General features: G+C 40.8%; 1 protein-coding gene across 1 annotated transcript; it reads right to left on the reverse strand.

The window, feature by feature from the left end:
- Positions 1 to 413: 413 nt before the first annotated feature.
- Positions 414 to 16,774, reverse strand: LOC311151930 (uncharacterized protein; the record flags this gene model as incomplete). Its single annotated transcript, XM_084202642.1, is given in 16 exon segments — positions 414 to 544; positions 1,409 to 1,565; positions 1,980 to 2,047; positions 2,050 to 2,073; positions 2,500 to 2,626; positions 4,149 to 4,238; positions 4,693 to 4,832; positions 6,888 to 7,136; positions 7,817 to 7,849; positions 10,867 to 10,986; positions 11,924 to 12,080; positions 12,593 to 12,687; positions 13,448 to 13,574; positions 14,239 to 14,328; positions 14,995 to 15,134; positions 16,573 to 16,774. Coding segments are annotated over 16 exon segments (1,950 nt in total).
- Between the last annotated feature and the right edge of the window lie 1,488 nt (positions 16,775 to 18,262).

Consider the following 18,262-nt stretch of genomic DNA (forward strand, 5'->3'; position numbering starts at 1 on the left):
ATCATATATCTATGTCCAGTCCACTCTGTGCCAGAGGAGAGGCTGAGGCTCTGTGCTGATCCCTCTGTCTTAACAACAAGACCTGCAGGGGCCTCATTCATCATTTCAGGCCAAGAAGCAAAGGCAGGGATGCTAACAGACTGGTGCCATGATGTCTGTGCACCATCTCCCTCCTGAAAGGATGCCAGGCATTCACTTGAGGTATACACAGATTTTATTTGGCTACATCAATCAAAGCACAAGGTCTAGACCCCAGACACATCTAAGAATTACACACCAAATTCTTGGAGGTACCAGGTAGTTCTCAGAGGGATTTCTCTCTTCTCTCACGGGAAGGAAAAATGGGGATCATCCACCTTTGGAGAATCACCTTTGGAACATGACTTGCTGTCATGCTATTCATCTGCTTATTTTCAGGCCTTGCAATACACATCATATTTTATCTTTGCTGCCATCTTTGTTCCTCCCAGGGAATCTTGAAATTTCCGGTCCATTTCTTCATTCTGAGCCTTAGAAAAGACATCTCTCCAGTTTCCAACGACCCCTGTGTATGAGTACCAAAAACTGAAGGGAGATGCTCCTGAGAGAAAATAATATCTAGGTAGCAGTGGGGCAGAGTCATTGACTACACAAGTCAGGAAGGATGACATTAAATGACCTGAGAGGTCTGATTGCCTGCGAGAGGAAAGGTATCAAAGATCAGAAGCAAAGGCTGTAGCCAGATAACAGGGAGCATTTCTGGTTAGCTGCCTGCAAGTGCTCCCTCTCCAGAAGGGGATTTCCAAGGTGACTTCATTAAGCTTTTACACAGAAAAAGGGGAATCTGGTCTTGTCACAAGGGAAAGCTCATTCATTAATTACTTCCTCTGAAGGGAGAAATTTTTTTGGGGTAGGTGGTATAGAGGAGATTGGGTAAATCCCTCTTCCTCCAAGGAGTGGTGAAAGAAATGTGTTTTTAAAAGCCCATGTTTGCAGTACTCAGAAACCAAAGACTCTTGAGGTTGTGGGGAGCAGGAAGGCTGTCAGAACTCTGACCCAGGCCTGTGAGCGACCATCTCTGGGACCACCACTGTCATGTCCATTGAGAGAAGACATATAAAGCTCTTGCTGAGTGGGTAACAGGAAGGTGCCAGTGCCAGCCCTCACTTACCTAACTAAGCAGGGCTGCTACAGAAAAAGACAGCAACACAAAAGCAATGACTGAGGACATTAAGACTGGCACTCTGATAAAGTTTCTCACAAACAGCCCCTAAATCCTGTCAACAGCAGAAGATTTCTGTACAGGTGGCACCACAGGAGAGAACTCACCCAGGCAGTCCATCGAGCTCCTGGCTAAGTAAAGTAACATACTCAAAACTCGTTCTGGAGTTCTCTTTCAGAAGGCAGGTCTCCATTTGTAGAGACTTACCCTTCCTGAAGAGGATGTCCCCAAACTTTCCATGGGTTTCACTGGATTTCTCTTTCATAGCTTTGAAACTGGTCTTCTTGGCAATTCTGGAAAAATCTTCCTCGCACAGGGAAAACCCAAAGAAGGAAGCAATCTTTTTCATCCCCAGAATTGGGTCCTGTCCAAAGGAACATAGCACAGAGGTGAAATCAAGAGATTTGACACTGTGGCATGGAGCCAGCACCCTGTGGGAAGCCCAGCAGGGGAAGCTGTGTCCCACAATGTCACCAAGGAATTCCAAGAGCTCTAACAGAAAACCCTTCAGACCAGGAAACTGACACATTTTGGCCTAAGTTTCAAGGCCTTTTCTTCTTTCCCAAAATCGGTGCCTCTTCCAGATAAAACTCCTTTCACAAATAGGCAAGGCTATCCTTCTCCTAACATCATTGCCCCAAACATAAATGAGTAACTCAGAAAAGCACATCCTTCTAAAGATAGACTTGCCCCAAGAGTTTCTACTTTCCCACACCCATACATATCAGGAGGGATGCAGACCACACTCATCAAAGAAGAGCTGGGTGAAATGCCACACCTCTTTGAGTTCCTCATAGCTTATTGTCATGATCCTCTCATTGTCAATGTATTTGTTCCATTCCACTGTTGGTCAAAGTAGGATCCCCAGGCCACTGCAAACAAAGAAGAGACATAACTGTCTAGAGTACTCCCCAATACAGGCCCTTAACCAAATCAGAGGAGTCAGCCCAGACAGCTTTCTAAGTGGCTTTGGAATGGTGAAGGGTTGACCAGCTCAACATGTCTATTCTTTCTTCTGAGGTCAGTGCAGCAGGCCCAGGTCTGTCCACTTGATATGGCTAACCACAGGCTCCATTGTGGGAATAGAAAAGTCAGGCTAAAGCTTTCTCGTGATCTCTCCATTTTAAGCGAGGGACAAAACTCTGATTCTCTGGTACCCTGTTTCTGCCATAACAGGAGCCTGTCTGCCTGTTCTGGGAGTGCCTTGGTAAGGTATGTCCCAGAAGAATTCCCATGCACAAGGCCCTGTATATGCCACTCATGTTAGGAGGAATGCCAGAGGACGTAGAGCAAAGTACATTTTCCATTCATGAAGTCTGCAAAGTACTCATCCCAGGAGGCAAAAGATGGCATCACTGGTAGGTTGTTGCAGAAGTGGTAATAGGAGACAGCCGTGTCCTTGGGGTTCCGAACTAGCACAAGGATCTAGAGGAAGAAAATACATCTTTTGACTGACCAAAATGCCATCTTCTCGACACACAGACTCATTGAATCACAGAATCATTTAGGTCATCAAGTCCCACCATTAACCAAGCACTACCAAGTCCATCACTAAACCATGTCCATAAGTACCAGATCCACATTTTTTAAAAATATCTTCAGGAACAGTAACTCAAACACTGCCTTGGATGCCAGTTCTAATGCTCGGCAACCCTTTCAATGAAAAAATTTTTCTCATACCCAGATCCAGACCTCCCTCAGTGCAACTTGAGTCTATTTCGTTTTGTCCTATCACTCGTTACTCAGAGAAGAGACCAAGCTCCACCTAGCTACAACCTCCCTTCAGGTGGCAAGGTCCGCCCTGAGCCTCCTTTTCTCCAGGCTAAACAACTCCAGCTCCCTCAGCCGCTTCTCCTAAGACTCATGCTGCAAACCCTTCACCAGCTCCAGTGCCTTTCTCTGGATGTACTCTAGGACCTCAGTGTCCTCCTTGTAGTGAGAGGCCCAAAACTGGACACAGTGCTCAAAGTGTGTCACTTACTAGTGCCAGGTACAGGGGGACAATCACTGCCCTGGTTCTGCTGACCATGCTATTATTGATCCATGCCAGGATGCCACTGGCTTTCTTGTCCACTCAGGTGCAGCTCTGGCTCATGTTCAGCCACTGCCAAACAGCGCCCCCAGGTCCTTTTCCACTGAGCAGCTTTCTAGCCACTCTGCCCCCAGTCTTTGGGTGTTGCATGGGGTTGTTGTGACTCCCATTTTGTAGGACCCAATACGTACCTTATTTAGCCTAATACAATTGGCCTCAGCCCATTATCTGTTCAAATCCCTCTGCAGAGCCTCCTACCCTCCAGCAAATCAACACTCCCACCCAACTTGGTGTTGTCTGCAAGCTTACTTGTCACTAAAATGCACCAGACCATCCAATTCTGGTCTAATTCCTTTTCTTGAGTAAGAAATCAGAGCTTTGGCAGATCACTTGTTGCTAATCTAAGCTTCAGGCTGAAAACAAGAATATTTTCAGTGATTCCCTCAAGACAGTTCTGCCCTAGTTCCAATCCAGACAAATGAGTTCATTATCTACTGAACAAAAGAGCAAGAAACAGTCTCTAGATGTTCCCTAGCTTCTCTCTGCAGTAATTCCCATCTAAGATTATCTTAACCACAGCCTGTGGTAGGCTTTCCACAGATACCCTGGTTTTGAAGGCAAGACAGAATCACTCCTTGCCTTGCTCAAGTTTCTACCACCAACCTGGAAGCATCTTTCTGAAGGAGATCTGAAAGGACAGCGACACTCAGCAACAAGCCCACCAATAGTCAGCAAAACTGCAGCTGGAAGAGGATGTTTGTTCACAGCCTTGGCACACAGAGCTGTCACTTCAACCTTGGAAATGTGGCTGTGTATTGACCAGCTCACGTGAAAATGCAGAAAAGACATCTGACACAGAGGAAAGCTAATTTAGTCTGGAAAGCTTTTTTAGCATGATGTAAAGAGAAGACTCACCTTAGCCTTGCTTTGGAAAATGGATGGCGGCAGGAGATCAGCTCTCAAATGGGTTACTATAATTCTTCTGGAAGGAAGCTGCTTCATCCTCTTTAAAGAAAGTGAGAAGAAATGTAACCAGATTAGCTTATTCAGTGAGTTGTGCCTGTTCAGTTATTGTAGGTTATAAGAAAAGATGAGACCAGGGATATATCTTATCCCTGGGAAAACCCACAGGGATCCACTGGTGGTGTAGGCTTCTGCCAACTTCTGCCAACAAGCACCATTTCACATGACACAGGCCTAAAATCAGGACACCCTGGAGAAAGGTCTTACTAATCAAACTTTCTGGGTCTATGTCAGGAGGACACTGTGCCTTCTCAGCCCTGTCTTCCATCTGAGGCTCTTTGTGTTGAGACACCAGAAGCACTAGCACATGGTACTTCTGCAGACCGTAGCTGTTGTTAAGGCTCTAGGTTCTCCATTACCGCCAAGATCAGCCATTTTCTTTCAGCTACTACTCCCTGTAGGAACAGCAGGGACAGTATTTTCAGCTCCTGCTTACCTCATATATCCCAGGATCCCCAAATTCCAGACGCTGAAATGTCTTCAGCTTCTTTTCAGCATTTATTCTCTCTTTCATTTCCTCTTCTGTATATTTGGCATCTGCCAACTCCTTCACCATTTGTTCAAGCCAATTGGTTCCTGAAAGGATAAAGACACCACTTGGACATCTATTCCACTTCACTTTTTCATGTAAACCTGGCTGATGTAAATCCTGTCAAATTGGTTTCAAGTGAACCAGTTTGGCTCAATGTTGTACTTTAACCTTTTAAAAAGTGTGTGTGCTGGTTTTCACTGCAATGCAATTAATTTTCCCCATAGTAGCTGGTATGGAGCTATGTGTTGAATGTGTGCTGAAAACAATGTTGGTAACACAGAGATGTTTGAGTCATTGCTCGGCAGTAATTACACAGTGTCAGGGCCTCCTCTGATTCTCACACTGAGCTGCCAGAGAGGAGCTTGCAGGTGCACAAGAAATTCAGAGGGGACACAGATGGGACAGCTGACCCCAACTGATCCAAGGACTATTCTATTCCATATGGAGTTATGCTCATTGAGGGAAGAAGCAGGAAAGAGATGCTGAGAGCTAAGGCACTTATCTTGCCATGTCACCATCATGGGTGATGGAGCCCTGCCCACAGCAGAACATTTGACTGCTGGGAGGATAGAATTAGAATGAATTCCTTCCTTTGCTTGGCTTGCACACATAGCTCTTGCTTTATGTATTTAACTTTCTTTATTTCCACCATGACTGCTCTCACTCTGTTTCCTTCCCCCATCCCCTTGCAGGTGAAAGAGTGGGTGGCCTGTGGAGCCACTGATCTGAGCTGTGAGTTGCCAGCTGAGGGTAAATCACAGCCCTGGTTAATAACCAGCAAGGGTGTGCCCAAGGTCAACAGGGGCAGAGCTGTTCAGCCGACACTGTGGAGTGCTAGCCTGCATGCTTCAAGGTCACATCACATCCCTTGGCAGAGCAGAAGCAGAACTCCATTGCTCTTTTCAGCTCCTTTCAACTTCTCTACATTTTGGTTACCACACACTACTGCCTGTGGAAATTACTCAAGAGGTGTGTGGCTTGCAGCACTGGGCCGACTGAGTCACCCATTTTCTGTTTCTGCTTTCCTTCCACAGTGCTGTCTTTGGGAACACTCTGTTCCCTCTTCCCAACCAGATTCAATTTATGGTCTCTTCATTATTGACACATTTGGTCTCATTCACAATTCCCAGCTAGGCTTATGTAACTGCATGCACACCCCTGACACCATCTTCGCACAAGACTTGGTTGTCTTGATTTCTGCAGCCTGGGAGAAATGGTGCATGAGGATCTGGGTTTGGAGAGCAAAATCTCATTTACCACCTCCTGCAGTGTTTGGGTTGATCCTCACACATATAAACCAGTTCTGCTTATGTACAGCTCTAGAGGCTGCACACAAAGGTGATGTGAAAAGGATCAACTTCCTCTTTTTATGCAAATTAAGATATTTCTGTAAAGCCAATAGGAAAAAAAACTAAGGGTTCTGAAAGGGCCAGAGTAAAAGAGAGAGAAAATCCTTGTGGCATTCATGTCTTTTCCTCTATTTAGATACAAAGGAAAGGATATGATTATCTGGCTTTAGCTGGCACTGGTGTGTTCACCATTTGAATACTGTGTGCAGTTCCTAGACTGAAGAACAAAAGATTTGGAGAACCTGGAGAAAGTCTGGTTGAATTTCCATGAAACTACTGGGAGCTGGAGCAAATGAACTGCATAGAAAGGCTTGGTTTGCTCAGGCTGAAGACGGAAGAAAAAAGGCGTTAGACACTCTCACTGCAGGTAGTAATGAAGACTGAGACTGTCTCACACAAGGGGATGTCTGACTGCATTGATGTAAAAACAAAGAAAAACCCCACCCCAAAAAACACCTGTGTGGGAAAACACTGCAAAAGATTTCAATGGGTGGTGAACATCCATCCTCAAAAGTTTCAAAACCCTTCTGGACAAGGCCTTAACTTAGGATGTTAGGTCTTTCCCTTGCTTTGAGCAGGGGGTTGCACTATTTGAGCTCCAGATATGCCTTACAACTTAAATTCAGTATTCTTTGAAGTCTGATGTCATCATAAGCTTTTCTCAGGAATTCTTGCTGTGTTAAGTGATTAAATAATCAACCACAGGATTGTAACACTGTGTACTTGACTACTGATGAAGAAAACACTTACCTGATTTAGGGTAACCCACAAGAATCACATCATCGCTCCTGGCTTCAAAGGATTTAAGAGCTTCCAAAGTCTGCGGACTGCTAATTGTAACTGGGTATAAAATACCTCTGTAGGAAAACAGCATGTCTTCTGGGGCCATCTTGTCACCCTCTGAAAAACATCTGTCTACTATTTCAATGATTCTTTCACTGTTTCTGGTCATGTCTGTATCCCTATGTAAATCTACCCAAAGAGATACAGGTTGTCTTTCTACAATGCAGAAAAGCTTTATGCAACATTTATAGGACAGGGTGTTTACTCGGGGTGAAGGTGCAAGTGACTGATTAACTCTGTACTCTGATAAACCCTTTTGACTTTACAGAACTCCACAGAGATGGACAAGACTGACCTATGGTCTTTGCTGCAACTAATACTAGCCACAGGAATTATTGGGGCAACAACGAGCAGGAATAAAAATGTTAAATTAAACCAAAGAAACACCTGCAAAGGATATTTCCTGAAATAATTTTGATTTGGAAATGGACTGGGTAAAGGACATGAGGGGGAAGATGGGTCAATATAATTTTTCTGGTTTGTTCATTCTCTTTAAGGGAAACAGATGAAAATGCAATATAAATATAATTTTCAGTGGAAATTTCTCTTTTTAGGCATCATAGGCAACAAAAGAGACAAGACCAAAATGAAAGACACTTTTCTTTTAATTTTTTCTGACAATTGGTTAGTAGAAGTAATTACCTAGAAGTAATAAATTTTGTGAGCCACTGCTGTTGTGTCAGTCAATTATGTCTTACCTTCAAAACAGATTCCCAGGTTTTTCTGAATTGATTCTCAAACTCATTGGCCTCATCTCTGCTTACTTTTCAATCCCTCCAAATGTCACTCATCCATTAAGTTTCCTTGTCTACATTCATTTTGACATGGCAGCTTGCCTTTTTCATCGTCTCTTCTTCCACCTCCTTGCCCTGAATGCAAGGGCCCACAGAATATCTCAAATGGAGCAAAAACACATGAGGTGTTACAGCTCTGAATAGCTCTGTCCTTCAGAGTGAGACTGTTAAGGGCACAGAGGGACTAAATTCAAGCCTTGGGATGATACAGGAAAGGATAGAACTGCAAAATCAGATAATTCTCTGCTTTTCAACCAGATCAGCAAGACCAGAATAAGTTCTGAGCCTTTTTGGTCTAGCACTGTCATCAGGTTAGTCCTTGCTAAGTGATTCATCAGGTGTTCTTATGCCAGCTGCTGCCAGACTCATTTACCCCCATCAAGTACCTCCTCCTTTGGCTTCTCTTTTCTATATATAGAGTTTTATACTTCCCTTACTAAATTTTGTGGTCTCTAATCTTCTCAATTTTTCATGTGCCAAACGGCCTTGCCATTTTTCGTAGTACTTTCAGCCCTCTCTTTTGATCCCCAGACTTACAAGTCAGTCATTTATGATACACTTTATGATTTAGTCTTCCCACTAGTGTTAAAAACAATTTTGGATGTGATCAGAATTCACCACTAAAGGAGACTGCTTTAATTGTCCTCCCAATTTTTTCTGTCAGTCAGAATATGCATTGTGACGATATGCAGACCATTGCAACCAAGTTCATAATATCCACGGAAACAAGTGGATATTCCTGAATGTATTGCTGCTGCTGACAGTGCTTCTGAATGCCTTTTATTGCTGTTGTATGAATTTCTAACAACCTAAGTCTACTTCCAGTACTGTCATTTCTATAACCAATGTTTGTACATTGCCGTCTCCACATAAATTTATGTCCCTTTAGTCACATAATTTCAGGCTCTCCCTGATGCTGTCATCTCTTGTATTTTCTGTCAGTGGCTTACTCAAGAGGCAAGTTATCTTAAGGAGGATCACAAACTTCTTTAACATAATTCATATTTACTATATCATTTTCTTCAAAATGTTCCATAGTCAGTTGCTTTGTCATTTTTGCTACTACATTTCTATGATCAAGTTAAGGTGACTGTTCTATTCTGATTCTTCCTTCACAAGTTTTTAAATACTGCTATTATGTATGTTCTCCTCCAGGAATCTGGTACCTTTCTGGTTGCTAACAGGTAACTTGTAGTTGCTCAAAGATGCCTTGCCACAGGACTTTCTGCTGCTCTGCTTTTGAATCCATTCATTTATTTTCTAAATGTTCTAAGTATTACTTCCAGAATTCCTATTTCTTTACAAAACGCTGCATGTCTACTTATGTCCAAGCAGAAGCAACCAGCTTTCGAAGAGTGAAACAAAAAATCTTCAAATATTTCATTCTTTTGAATTGTGGAAAAAACCTCTGCAAGGTCTAAATGTTGTAAAGGTGGTTTGATTTATTTCAGTGCTGAACGTATGCTCCCCAAGGACATGCCCACCCCTGACAATTCCCGCGTCTACTTTATCCACTAACCTGTTGCAAAAAAGACATATGCATATGTATTGGACTGTCTTATCCATTTTTATGAACCTGTGCAGTTATTCAGTCATGCAACCCAGATTCAGTTCTCCATCTGCTTCATCCTCCAGGTTGGTGGGGCCTCTTCTTATATCTCTTCAACTTGGATGCTTGCATTCCTTTGTAAAAAGCCTTGAACCTCCATTGTTCTCTCTGAAGGCATTTTTGTGAGCACAGAAGTTTACAGACTAAACAGACAGACTTCACCTAAATCCAAAATTGGTTTCAATGCTGACTTAAATTTCCAACCTCCTGTCTCACACTTCAACTGCATCTTTTATTTTTACATCTTATCATCTTAGGTGATTGATCTATAAAATGGGTAGTTTGGTTTTTTTTCCTGGTTTTAATTAAACTATAATTACAGAACCTTATTTTGACTTTTTTTTTTCCAGAACAGGTCCCTGGAGAAGTCTGAAATACTGTGTATAGGGAGACAAATGCCAATGGCAGTACAAGAGAGCTGGGTAGAGCAACGTCTCACACCATCACCCTTCACAACCCCACCATCTCAATAGAGGCATTTTCAAGAAAGACACAAACAAAGCAGAGGCATACCAAAGGAGAACCACAAATTTGAGAAGGCTCAGGGACAACATCATCACAGTTTCCATTATTTAAAGGGCACTTACAAAGAGGATAAAGGCTCCCTATTCACCAGACACCGCATGGAAAAGAAGAGGTTGAATTGCAACAAGGGATGTTAAATCTTGATACATGAAGTTCTTTACAGCAAGAACAAACAATTGCTGGAACAAAGCCTCCAAGACTGTGGTAGAATCCTCATCACTGGAGGTTTTCAGGATATGATATCTAGATAGAATCTCATCCAGGCTCCCTTTTCCATGAAAGGTTGCACCAGATGATTTTTCAAGGGCTCTTCCTACCTGGGCTGCTCTATGATTCTATAGAAAGCTGTGCATATGAGTGAATTTTGCCTGTTAGCTTCAGGCCATAATCTGAAATCCATTTTGATATTTTGCATTCAGAGAGATGAAGAGACTTAAGAAGGCACATCCATATCTTCCTTCTTTCTGCTTTCTCTAGCTTTGATTTAGTTTGTGCTGAATTCATGGAAGATCTCCTTGGACATTAGGCTTCTGTCATATCCCTATTTTTGCTAGTGATATTTTCTGAGAATATGTTGACTGATTTGTGACTGATTTAAAACATTTTTGAAGAAAAAATAATCTGCATAGTAAATAATTAGAAATTGTCTAGAAGAATAGAATTTTTCTCGAAAGAAAAGGGGCATTAACTTCCAGGTGACAGCTGGAACAGAACTGTTGAGATTTTGCAAATATGATTAGTTGGCATCTTCTTCAGCAAATGAGTGTAGCCCGAGGTCTCACCATAAAACAAAAGGCTCATCACTGTCACTGTAAAGGCTGTTGCAATGACTCTTACAGTAGTTCTAAGGTTGATGGATCATTTGATTTAGATTTCCAGGGTATAGCATTCTGATGATCCGAGTCTGCCTTGCAAAGTTCTTTTTCTAACCACTTTTTCACTTCTCTTCAGGCTTTGCAGTACAAGTCATACTTCAACTTCTTTCCAAGTTTTGTTCCTGCTATATGTTCTTCAAACGCTTTGTCCATTTTCTTGCTCTGCTCTTCACTGAAAAGATTCTTCCAGTCACTTATACCACCTTCAAAGAAGCAGGAACAAACTCTTGAAAACCAAGACACTTCACTTTTTATTATATAGAGCTGTCATTTTTATTACATTGTACACTAAATCGTGTTCATCCATTTTCCAGATGAAACATTTTTCTACACCAATATAATTTTGTGAAATCAGTGGAGTTACATATATATGTGAATAAACTTCTGCTATAAAGCAAAAAGAACACACTGTACTTTAGGTGACTGCGTTCAAAACCACAGCCTAAAATCCTGTTTCCCTCCATCTCTCTCCTCTAGTCTGTTATGATGGGCACAGTGGAAGATCATAAAGAATTGATTAAGAATCATCTGCCAGGAGGTAGAGCTGAGTTTCTGCTCCTTTGGCAGCTTCAGTTTTTATCCAGTTACTTTTTTAATATAAAATGCAGAAATAGATTGTGACAACAACCAGGTTGCCCTTCTCATGTCCATGTCCCCACACTACACTGCAAAGGTTACTCCCTTCTCTTCCCTCTCTTGTGTCCACCTGGATTCTTGCTGGCTTGGCTTACTTCTCATGTGTAAGAGGGAACAGGCATTTGGCAGTGGCCATCTCAGGTGATTCCCATGCTCTCCTCCAAAGTGTGGTCACACCACTCAGGCTGAGTTTGGCCCTGTGCTGCCAGCTCCAAAGGCTGGGCACTTGGTGATCCAGGCACAGAGGTGGAGAGGAATTCAGACACATGACAGTTCCTCCTTTCTGACAGCCATCTGTGAGCTGCCATGAGTGGCCCTGCTGTGAGAGCCTTGCTGGGTATCTCCCTCACCACTTCTCCCTGAATAGTCTTCTCAAGCAAAGCAGTGATCACCTGCTTGATACTAACTTCCAATTCTAAAGTGAGTGTAGGAAAAGAGCCAAAGGATGGCCCAAGTTCCAGAGAGTGGGACATTTCTACCTCTGAGCCCCTTGGAGCTTCCTACCTTTGCGAAAGAGAACATTGCCAAATGACCCATGGGTCTTGTCTGAGTTTTTCTTCATAGACTGGAAGCTGCTCCTCTCTACCACCAGCTGGAGCTGTTCCTCGGTCAGAGGAATTCCAAAGAATGTAGCTATGTTTTTCACACTCAGGGCAGGATTCTGGAAAGAGGAAGGTAACATAAGGCATGACTTTCAAACAAATGGCTCTGCTTTCCAAGGCGTTTACACTTTCCTATATCTCTCTGCTGGCTGCATACATAGGGTATTCATAGAGTTCACCAAGACTAGGGTTTGTCATAGTATTTCTCTTCTCCTTAATTATTTTGGAAGAAATACAAGCTGCCTTCCTGTAGATTAAAAAATATTATATATGATATAAAGCTGAGCAAAATCTACCCTGCTGAAAATATTTATGCTCCTTCCCAAAAACATTACTGGTGATTTAGATTTAAAATTATTTGGCCTTATATCATTGACAAATAAAAAACAAGAACACTTTTATCAAGCAAAATTTTACAAAGGTTTTTAAGTTTGAATTCCACCTTTTCTTCCCTTAAAGCAAAAATTTATGTCACAAACCTTGCATACCCTGCATTCATATAAGGGTGAATTGGCTCAGGAAAAAAATGTCCCTTGGACTATAAAGTATTTGTAACTATTTGTAACCTTACCTCTTTTACCTCTTCATAAGTTATTGTCAGAATATTTTCTTTGTCAGCATATTTGTTCCAGTCAGAAAGGTATTCAAAATAGCATCCCCAGGTCACTAAATAAAACAAAAGTTTCTGAAGATGAAGCATAAATTAAGATTACACAAGTTTTGATGATTATGTTGGGTTAGCCAAGGGGTTTAGTAATCATGTCTATGGCAGAGTTTACAACCTTTGGTGGGAATTATAGTTTTGCTCCAGACTCAGGCATATGATACCATTTGCAAGTCAGAAAAATAAAATGTTTTAGTATTTCAAGATCCCTTTGAGTTCACCATCTTGCAGACCATCTTGTAAGACTCCCTTAATCCAGTCTAAAGCCTTGTTGAAACACCTCTTCTGCTGGCCATGTGCTATGACCAAACTCATAACTTTAATCTCATGCTATTACTTTCCCTCTTTTTTAATGCATCAGAATTTTTCCCCCTTTTAATGCACTAGTCCTTTCATAATTCCTTTCATCCAATTAGGAATGGAGGTGATTATATAGCTCCATGGACACCAGACGATGGACGTAGGAGAGAAGAGGTAAAGGGGACCCAAGACAGCGATAAAGAAGAACTGCTTCTTTCAGGAAAAAAACAGTTTGTGCAAATTTTAAAAGCCTGTGGAAGTGCAGTTTTGACAAATATTTATCCTCAAGCAGTCAGACAAGCATGGTAGAATTCAGTTCAGATTTCTAATTCTCTGTCTTTAGTCCCTGCTTTTGTACTGCAAACCAAAAAGTCCTAGTGAAGCTGATCTGCCAAAGAACAATGGTTTATAGACAAAGACAAATCATTGGATAATTGACACAGACAAAAAAATATACTGTACTTTTCTTTGTCATGAAATCTGTGAAGAAATCATCCCAGGTCTCATAGGAGGGAAGAGTGGGCAGGCCGTTGCAAAAATGGTAGAATGATGTAGCAACATCTTTTGGATTACGAATCAGTAACAGTATCTAGAGAAAAACTGAATTATCATTTATAGAGAAAGACATAGCAGACTATAGCATTACAAAAGATATAACAGCAATGTACTTTATAATTGCAGTTGGGGATTTCTAGTACCTTGTGTGCTCCTTGCACAAGTTACAATTTCATTCCCAGTTCAGAAGGTGCAGTATTTAAATTTGCTTTGGTACCATGAGAAGATGGTTGCTTAGAATGACTACCTTTTACAGATTAAACAAATTATTTATGAAGAATCTAAGTATGTTTTGATCGATACAAGCATAGGTCATCTTTTAACTAGCACGGAAAATTCACAGAAATATAAATTCTCCTTGAAATTTGACACATTGAAGCTCTTACTTGCAACAATGCCATAAAATTCCTCCCACACGAAATCACATCAAAATCCATTTTGCCTCTGGAGGATTTGTTCAAGCCCAGCAAATCTCTTGTGGAAACTGTCCCAAAGGGGCCAATAAGGGCAAACTGTGATTAAGTGAGGTGAATGGTAGTTGTTAAACAGGTAGAGCATTAAACATGTAGAAATGGTCGGGCTTAACACTTAAGTATAAGAGTGATTCTAAGAATTGGCAGAAAAGTACTACACTGGCTCTTAAAAAAAAAATAAATCTGTTGAAGTGTTTTGTTGAATACATTAAAATGAACACTCACCTTGGCATTGTTTTGGAAGATAGATTTGGGAAGATTTTCAGGACAGAGATGAGTAACCATAAATCTTGGAGAAGGTAATTTGGTCATTCGCTTGAAGAATTGGAAGGAGGAAAGTGGACAGTTCAGTTAGTGCAAGTGTTCTTTTCATTAACCTATGCTAAAATAGTGCCCTGATGAACTTATCTACAGTTATTGGCTGATTGAAGTGGGTTTTTTGATTTTTTAATGAGTGTTGCCATGGGATATTAGTGGGCTGCTCTGAGTAGGTCTAATCTTCAAAAGCCCATGAACAATTGGGAAAAGGACTATCCACTGTTAGTTCTCTACAGTGATAATTCTCTTCAGTTCTGGTAGACAAGGGATCAAATCTAGTGGTAGGGTACACATTAGCTATCTGTGAATGCTGAAGCATCTGAAAGACTGAGAAAGGGGATAAGGAGGAAGAGCTAGTAAAAGAGACACATGGTACTATTACATGATTTGGCACTTCATGAAGCTTTTCTCAAATACAAAAGATGTTATGTTGAATTTCTGAACTTCTTATGTATCTCATGGGTCCTCCTCTCAGACCAAATGAAGTGTCTATTTATTTGTACGTGTTCAGTATCTGACAGTCCAGATGAGATTACTCCTGACCAGATGCCACATAAAGAGAAATGGTAAAGTTCTTATCAAACAAGGGAATACTTCAAACTTCATATATTCAGTATTTGAAGCATGTAATATTGATCACTTCCATACATATTCTGTACCCACCTCATATTTTTCAGCATCTCCAACTTCAAGGTATGATATTACATCTTGTTCTTCAGCATATACACTGCTTTCACTATCTGGTGTTTTCTTTTGAGATATGGCTATCAGGTCAGTTAGGATTTGACTTAGCCAGTTAGTGCCTGAAAGAAGAAAAATACAGAAGTGCTTGTAAAACTTTCAGAATGGACAGAAATGGATTTACCAGGGAAGTCAAGAGGTGGTAGTACTGCCAGGTGAACTCACCTGGTCTCCTTTCATGTCCTACAATCACAGCTGACTATCTGGTCAATCACCACCCAGGACCCTAACTTTGTTCCTCGTAAGGACACATTTCTTCAACTTGAACAGTTCAGAACACCATAAATTAACTTGTATATTGTAAACTAACTGATCAGGGAGAAGAACCACTGAGATTCAGCTGGGAAAACTTGCCTCAATGTAATGAATTTTACTGTGACACATAGAAGGGAGATTGGGGTGGTGAACCTGTACTTTAAAACCTAATGTATTAAATGTTTTCTGTTGTGCTGGATTATCTTTGGAAGAATGATGGGTCACAGTACTTCAAGACAGGAGCAGAACTACATCTGAAAATTGTGCTTTCATTTTCTTTAACAGGAAAACCTCTCTGAAGTGACATTTCCTAGACACACTTGTTATCTTTTTCTTCAAAAGATAACAAAGAGACTGCATAGATCTCCCATCTCTGATTTGTCATGTCCTGACTTCTGGACACTGGGTGTCTACATCTTTCTCACTGCAATCTTAACAAGTGCAATCCAGTGCATAACATTTCTTCAAAAAGAAAATACAATAAAATGTATAAAGTTCACAATCCTGTCAGCTCTGACTAACCACTGGAAGGCAGTGTGAACCAATTGCTGGAAGAGAGAAACAGCTACAATAAAGTGTATATGAGGCACATCTAATCTAGACCTTTGGCTTTCATGTGAGCCAGTGCTTTGAGGCAGATTGAGGAAATACATAGGGTAAACTTGCAATCCTAGCAAAGATGTCCTTTAAGTATTTCCCAATACTTAAAGAACAGTGTTATCACTTCAAGGACTACAAAAATATTTTTGATAGCTGTTTTGTGACACCTCTGTGAAATAAACTAAAGAATATTGAATATACTATTTGAAGGTTCCAAAGGCTCCATTGTAAAAACATAAAGCTCTTAACTTTACAAAAATATACATGGGAGCAGACTGTGTAATATTAGGAGACCTAGTTACCTCTGGTGTAAAAACTGTATTTTGATTCTCTCCAATTTGTGCATTTAACTTCATGACTATGAAAAGTAAAGATAACAAAAACCTTTAGATGCTATAGGAAAGAAAATCAGAATGCTTTTCACAGGCTTTTAGAAAATTTCCCATATCAAATATTCATAATTCATTTCTTGTGCTTTTTGAGAATTATATCAGTTTTACAAAATTTGTTGAACATTCTAAATACAATTATTTAGCAAAATATCATATTATGCATCATATCAGAAATATTTCATATATTTAGTGCAAACCTTGTTACTTGCTATTACAAAACCTTGCTTATAAAAAAAAATTAAAATATATTCACCAGATTTAGGATATCCTGCCAAAATGACATCATCCCTTCTGGCTTCAAAGGACTCCAAGGCTTTGAATGTTTCAGGACTGCAAATAGTGGTAGGGTAGAGAATTCCCTTGTAAGAAAAAAGAAGTTCATCACGATGCATGGAGTTGGCAGCTGCTATTGCCTTATCAATGAAACCAAGAGATTTTTTCCTGGACTTCTCCATTCTTCTTCTCTCTTTCTCTCACACACAGGCTCTGTCACAGTGTGAAATGCTGTGTAGAAGGAACAACCCTCAGGAGTACATTGTCCTTTAATAGGTGCTTGGTTTGTTTTTTCTTTTTTTTTTCCTTGACCCTATGAACAATAATTTACCTCTTTCTGAACCTGTGAAGATATACAGCTCCAGTCAAAGACCTTTTATAAGATGAACCTTTGAAGTCAATAGAAGTTGAACTTAAACGAACCAGATAAGCAACCAAATGCAATTGCATTCTAGGAAAAGGACTTAAATAATTTATAAACCTCATGTCAAAAAGTCTGTGATTACAACACCGAGTTTATAAAAAGAATATAACAAAATAGAGCAACATGAATTGCAGATTGGAATTTAAATGTCATGATCAAAATCTTTAAGGCAGTTCATCTCTTTCCAGTACTCACTGCTGGGATTTTCTTTTTTTCTTTATTACATCACTCATCATTCTCACCAGAGTTAGAGAAAATGTGTTGGGATTGGGAGAGAAAATGTTCAGTGCACTAGAGACAGAGCTGAGGACAGTCCTGTGAGGGTGGCTGGCTGCTGCCTGCAGCTGGTGCCAAGGAGGCCACAGGGGCACAGGCACTCTTGGACCGCTCATCAGACTGCACTACAGAGGTCTGTTCTTCTGGTGGTGACACAAAAATTACTCATTTCTGCATTTCTTTGATGAGTTCAATCATTGTTTAACACCTGATCAGTGCTTAGGGAGCTGGTAAAAGTATAACCACAGCTACAGTGAGTCGTGTTTATCATTCACTTCAGATGATGAGCTCCTGACTGCACTGACCCCAGTAAAGGAACTGCATTTAGACTCAGGTTCAATATTTATTTTTCTGGCTAAGACCTATGGTCTTTGCTGCACCTGAGACCAGGAACAGGAACAATTGTGGAAAGACCTAGTAGATTAAAATTTTTGAATTATTTCAAAGAAACACCTGTAAAGGATATTTCCTGAAATATTTATCACTGGTGACTAATGCAGTGCAATTTTCCAACTGGACAAGGAGCACATGTGTAATGGACACTGGAACCGTGGATCTCAACCTGGCCAGCTATTGACTCCACTAACGGATGCAGATCCCGGGATAAAGATTCCTTATAGGCTCTGGCTCTGTCCTGAATCCAGTCACTGTACGGCAATGTCCAGAGCTGAAGACAGGTAACACCCGAACAAGATTTCTCGTGATGAAACACTCACATCTGAGAATTTTATGTCATCAAATCAGACAGTAGGGTCATTTGCAGGTGAAGTTTTGATACTTAGTTTCTGCATGCAGGTGAATCAAATTCTACTTGTACTACCTCACTTTCATTTGTCCCTCCTCATGTCTATAATTTAGTATTTGGGTGCAATTGTTCCTTATGGGGCTGTTTTTTGTATGACATTTTTTAGAAGGTAAGGAGTGCTGAGATGGTGAAATAGCTATCTCCACTGGTCATCCCAATGGAGAC

The sequence above is a fragment of the Fringilla coelebs genome (assembly GCF_963513975.1).
Source record: "Fringilla coelebs genome assembly, chromosome: 3".
Taxonomy (NCBI): domain Eukaryota; kingdom Metazoa; phylum Chordata; class Aves; order Passeriformes; family Fringillidae; genus Fringilla; species Fringilla coelebs.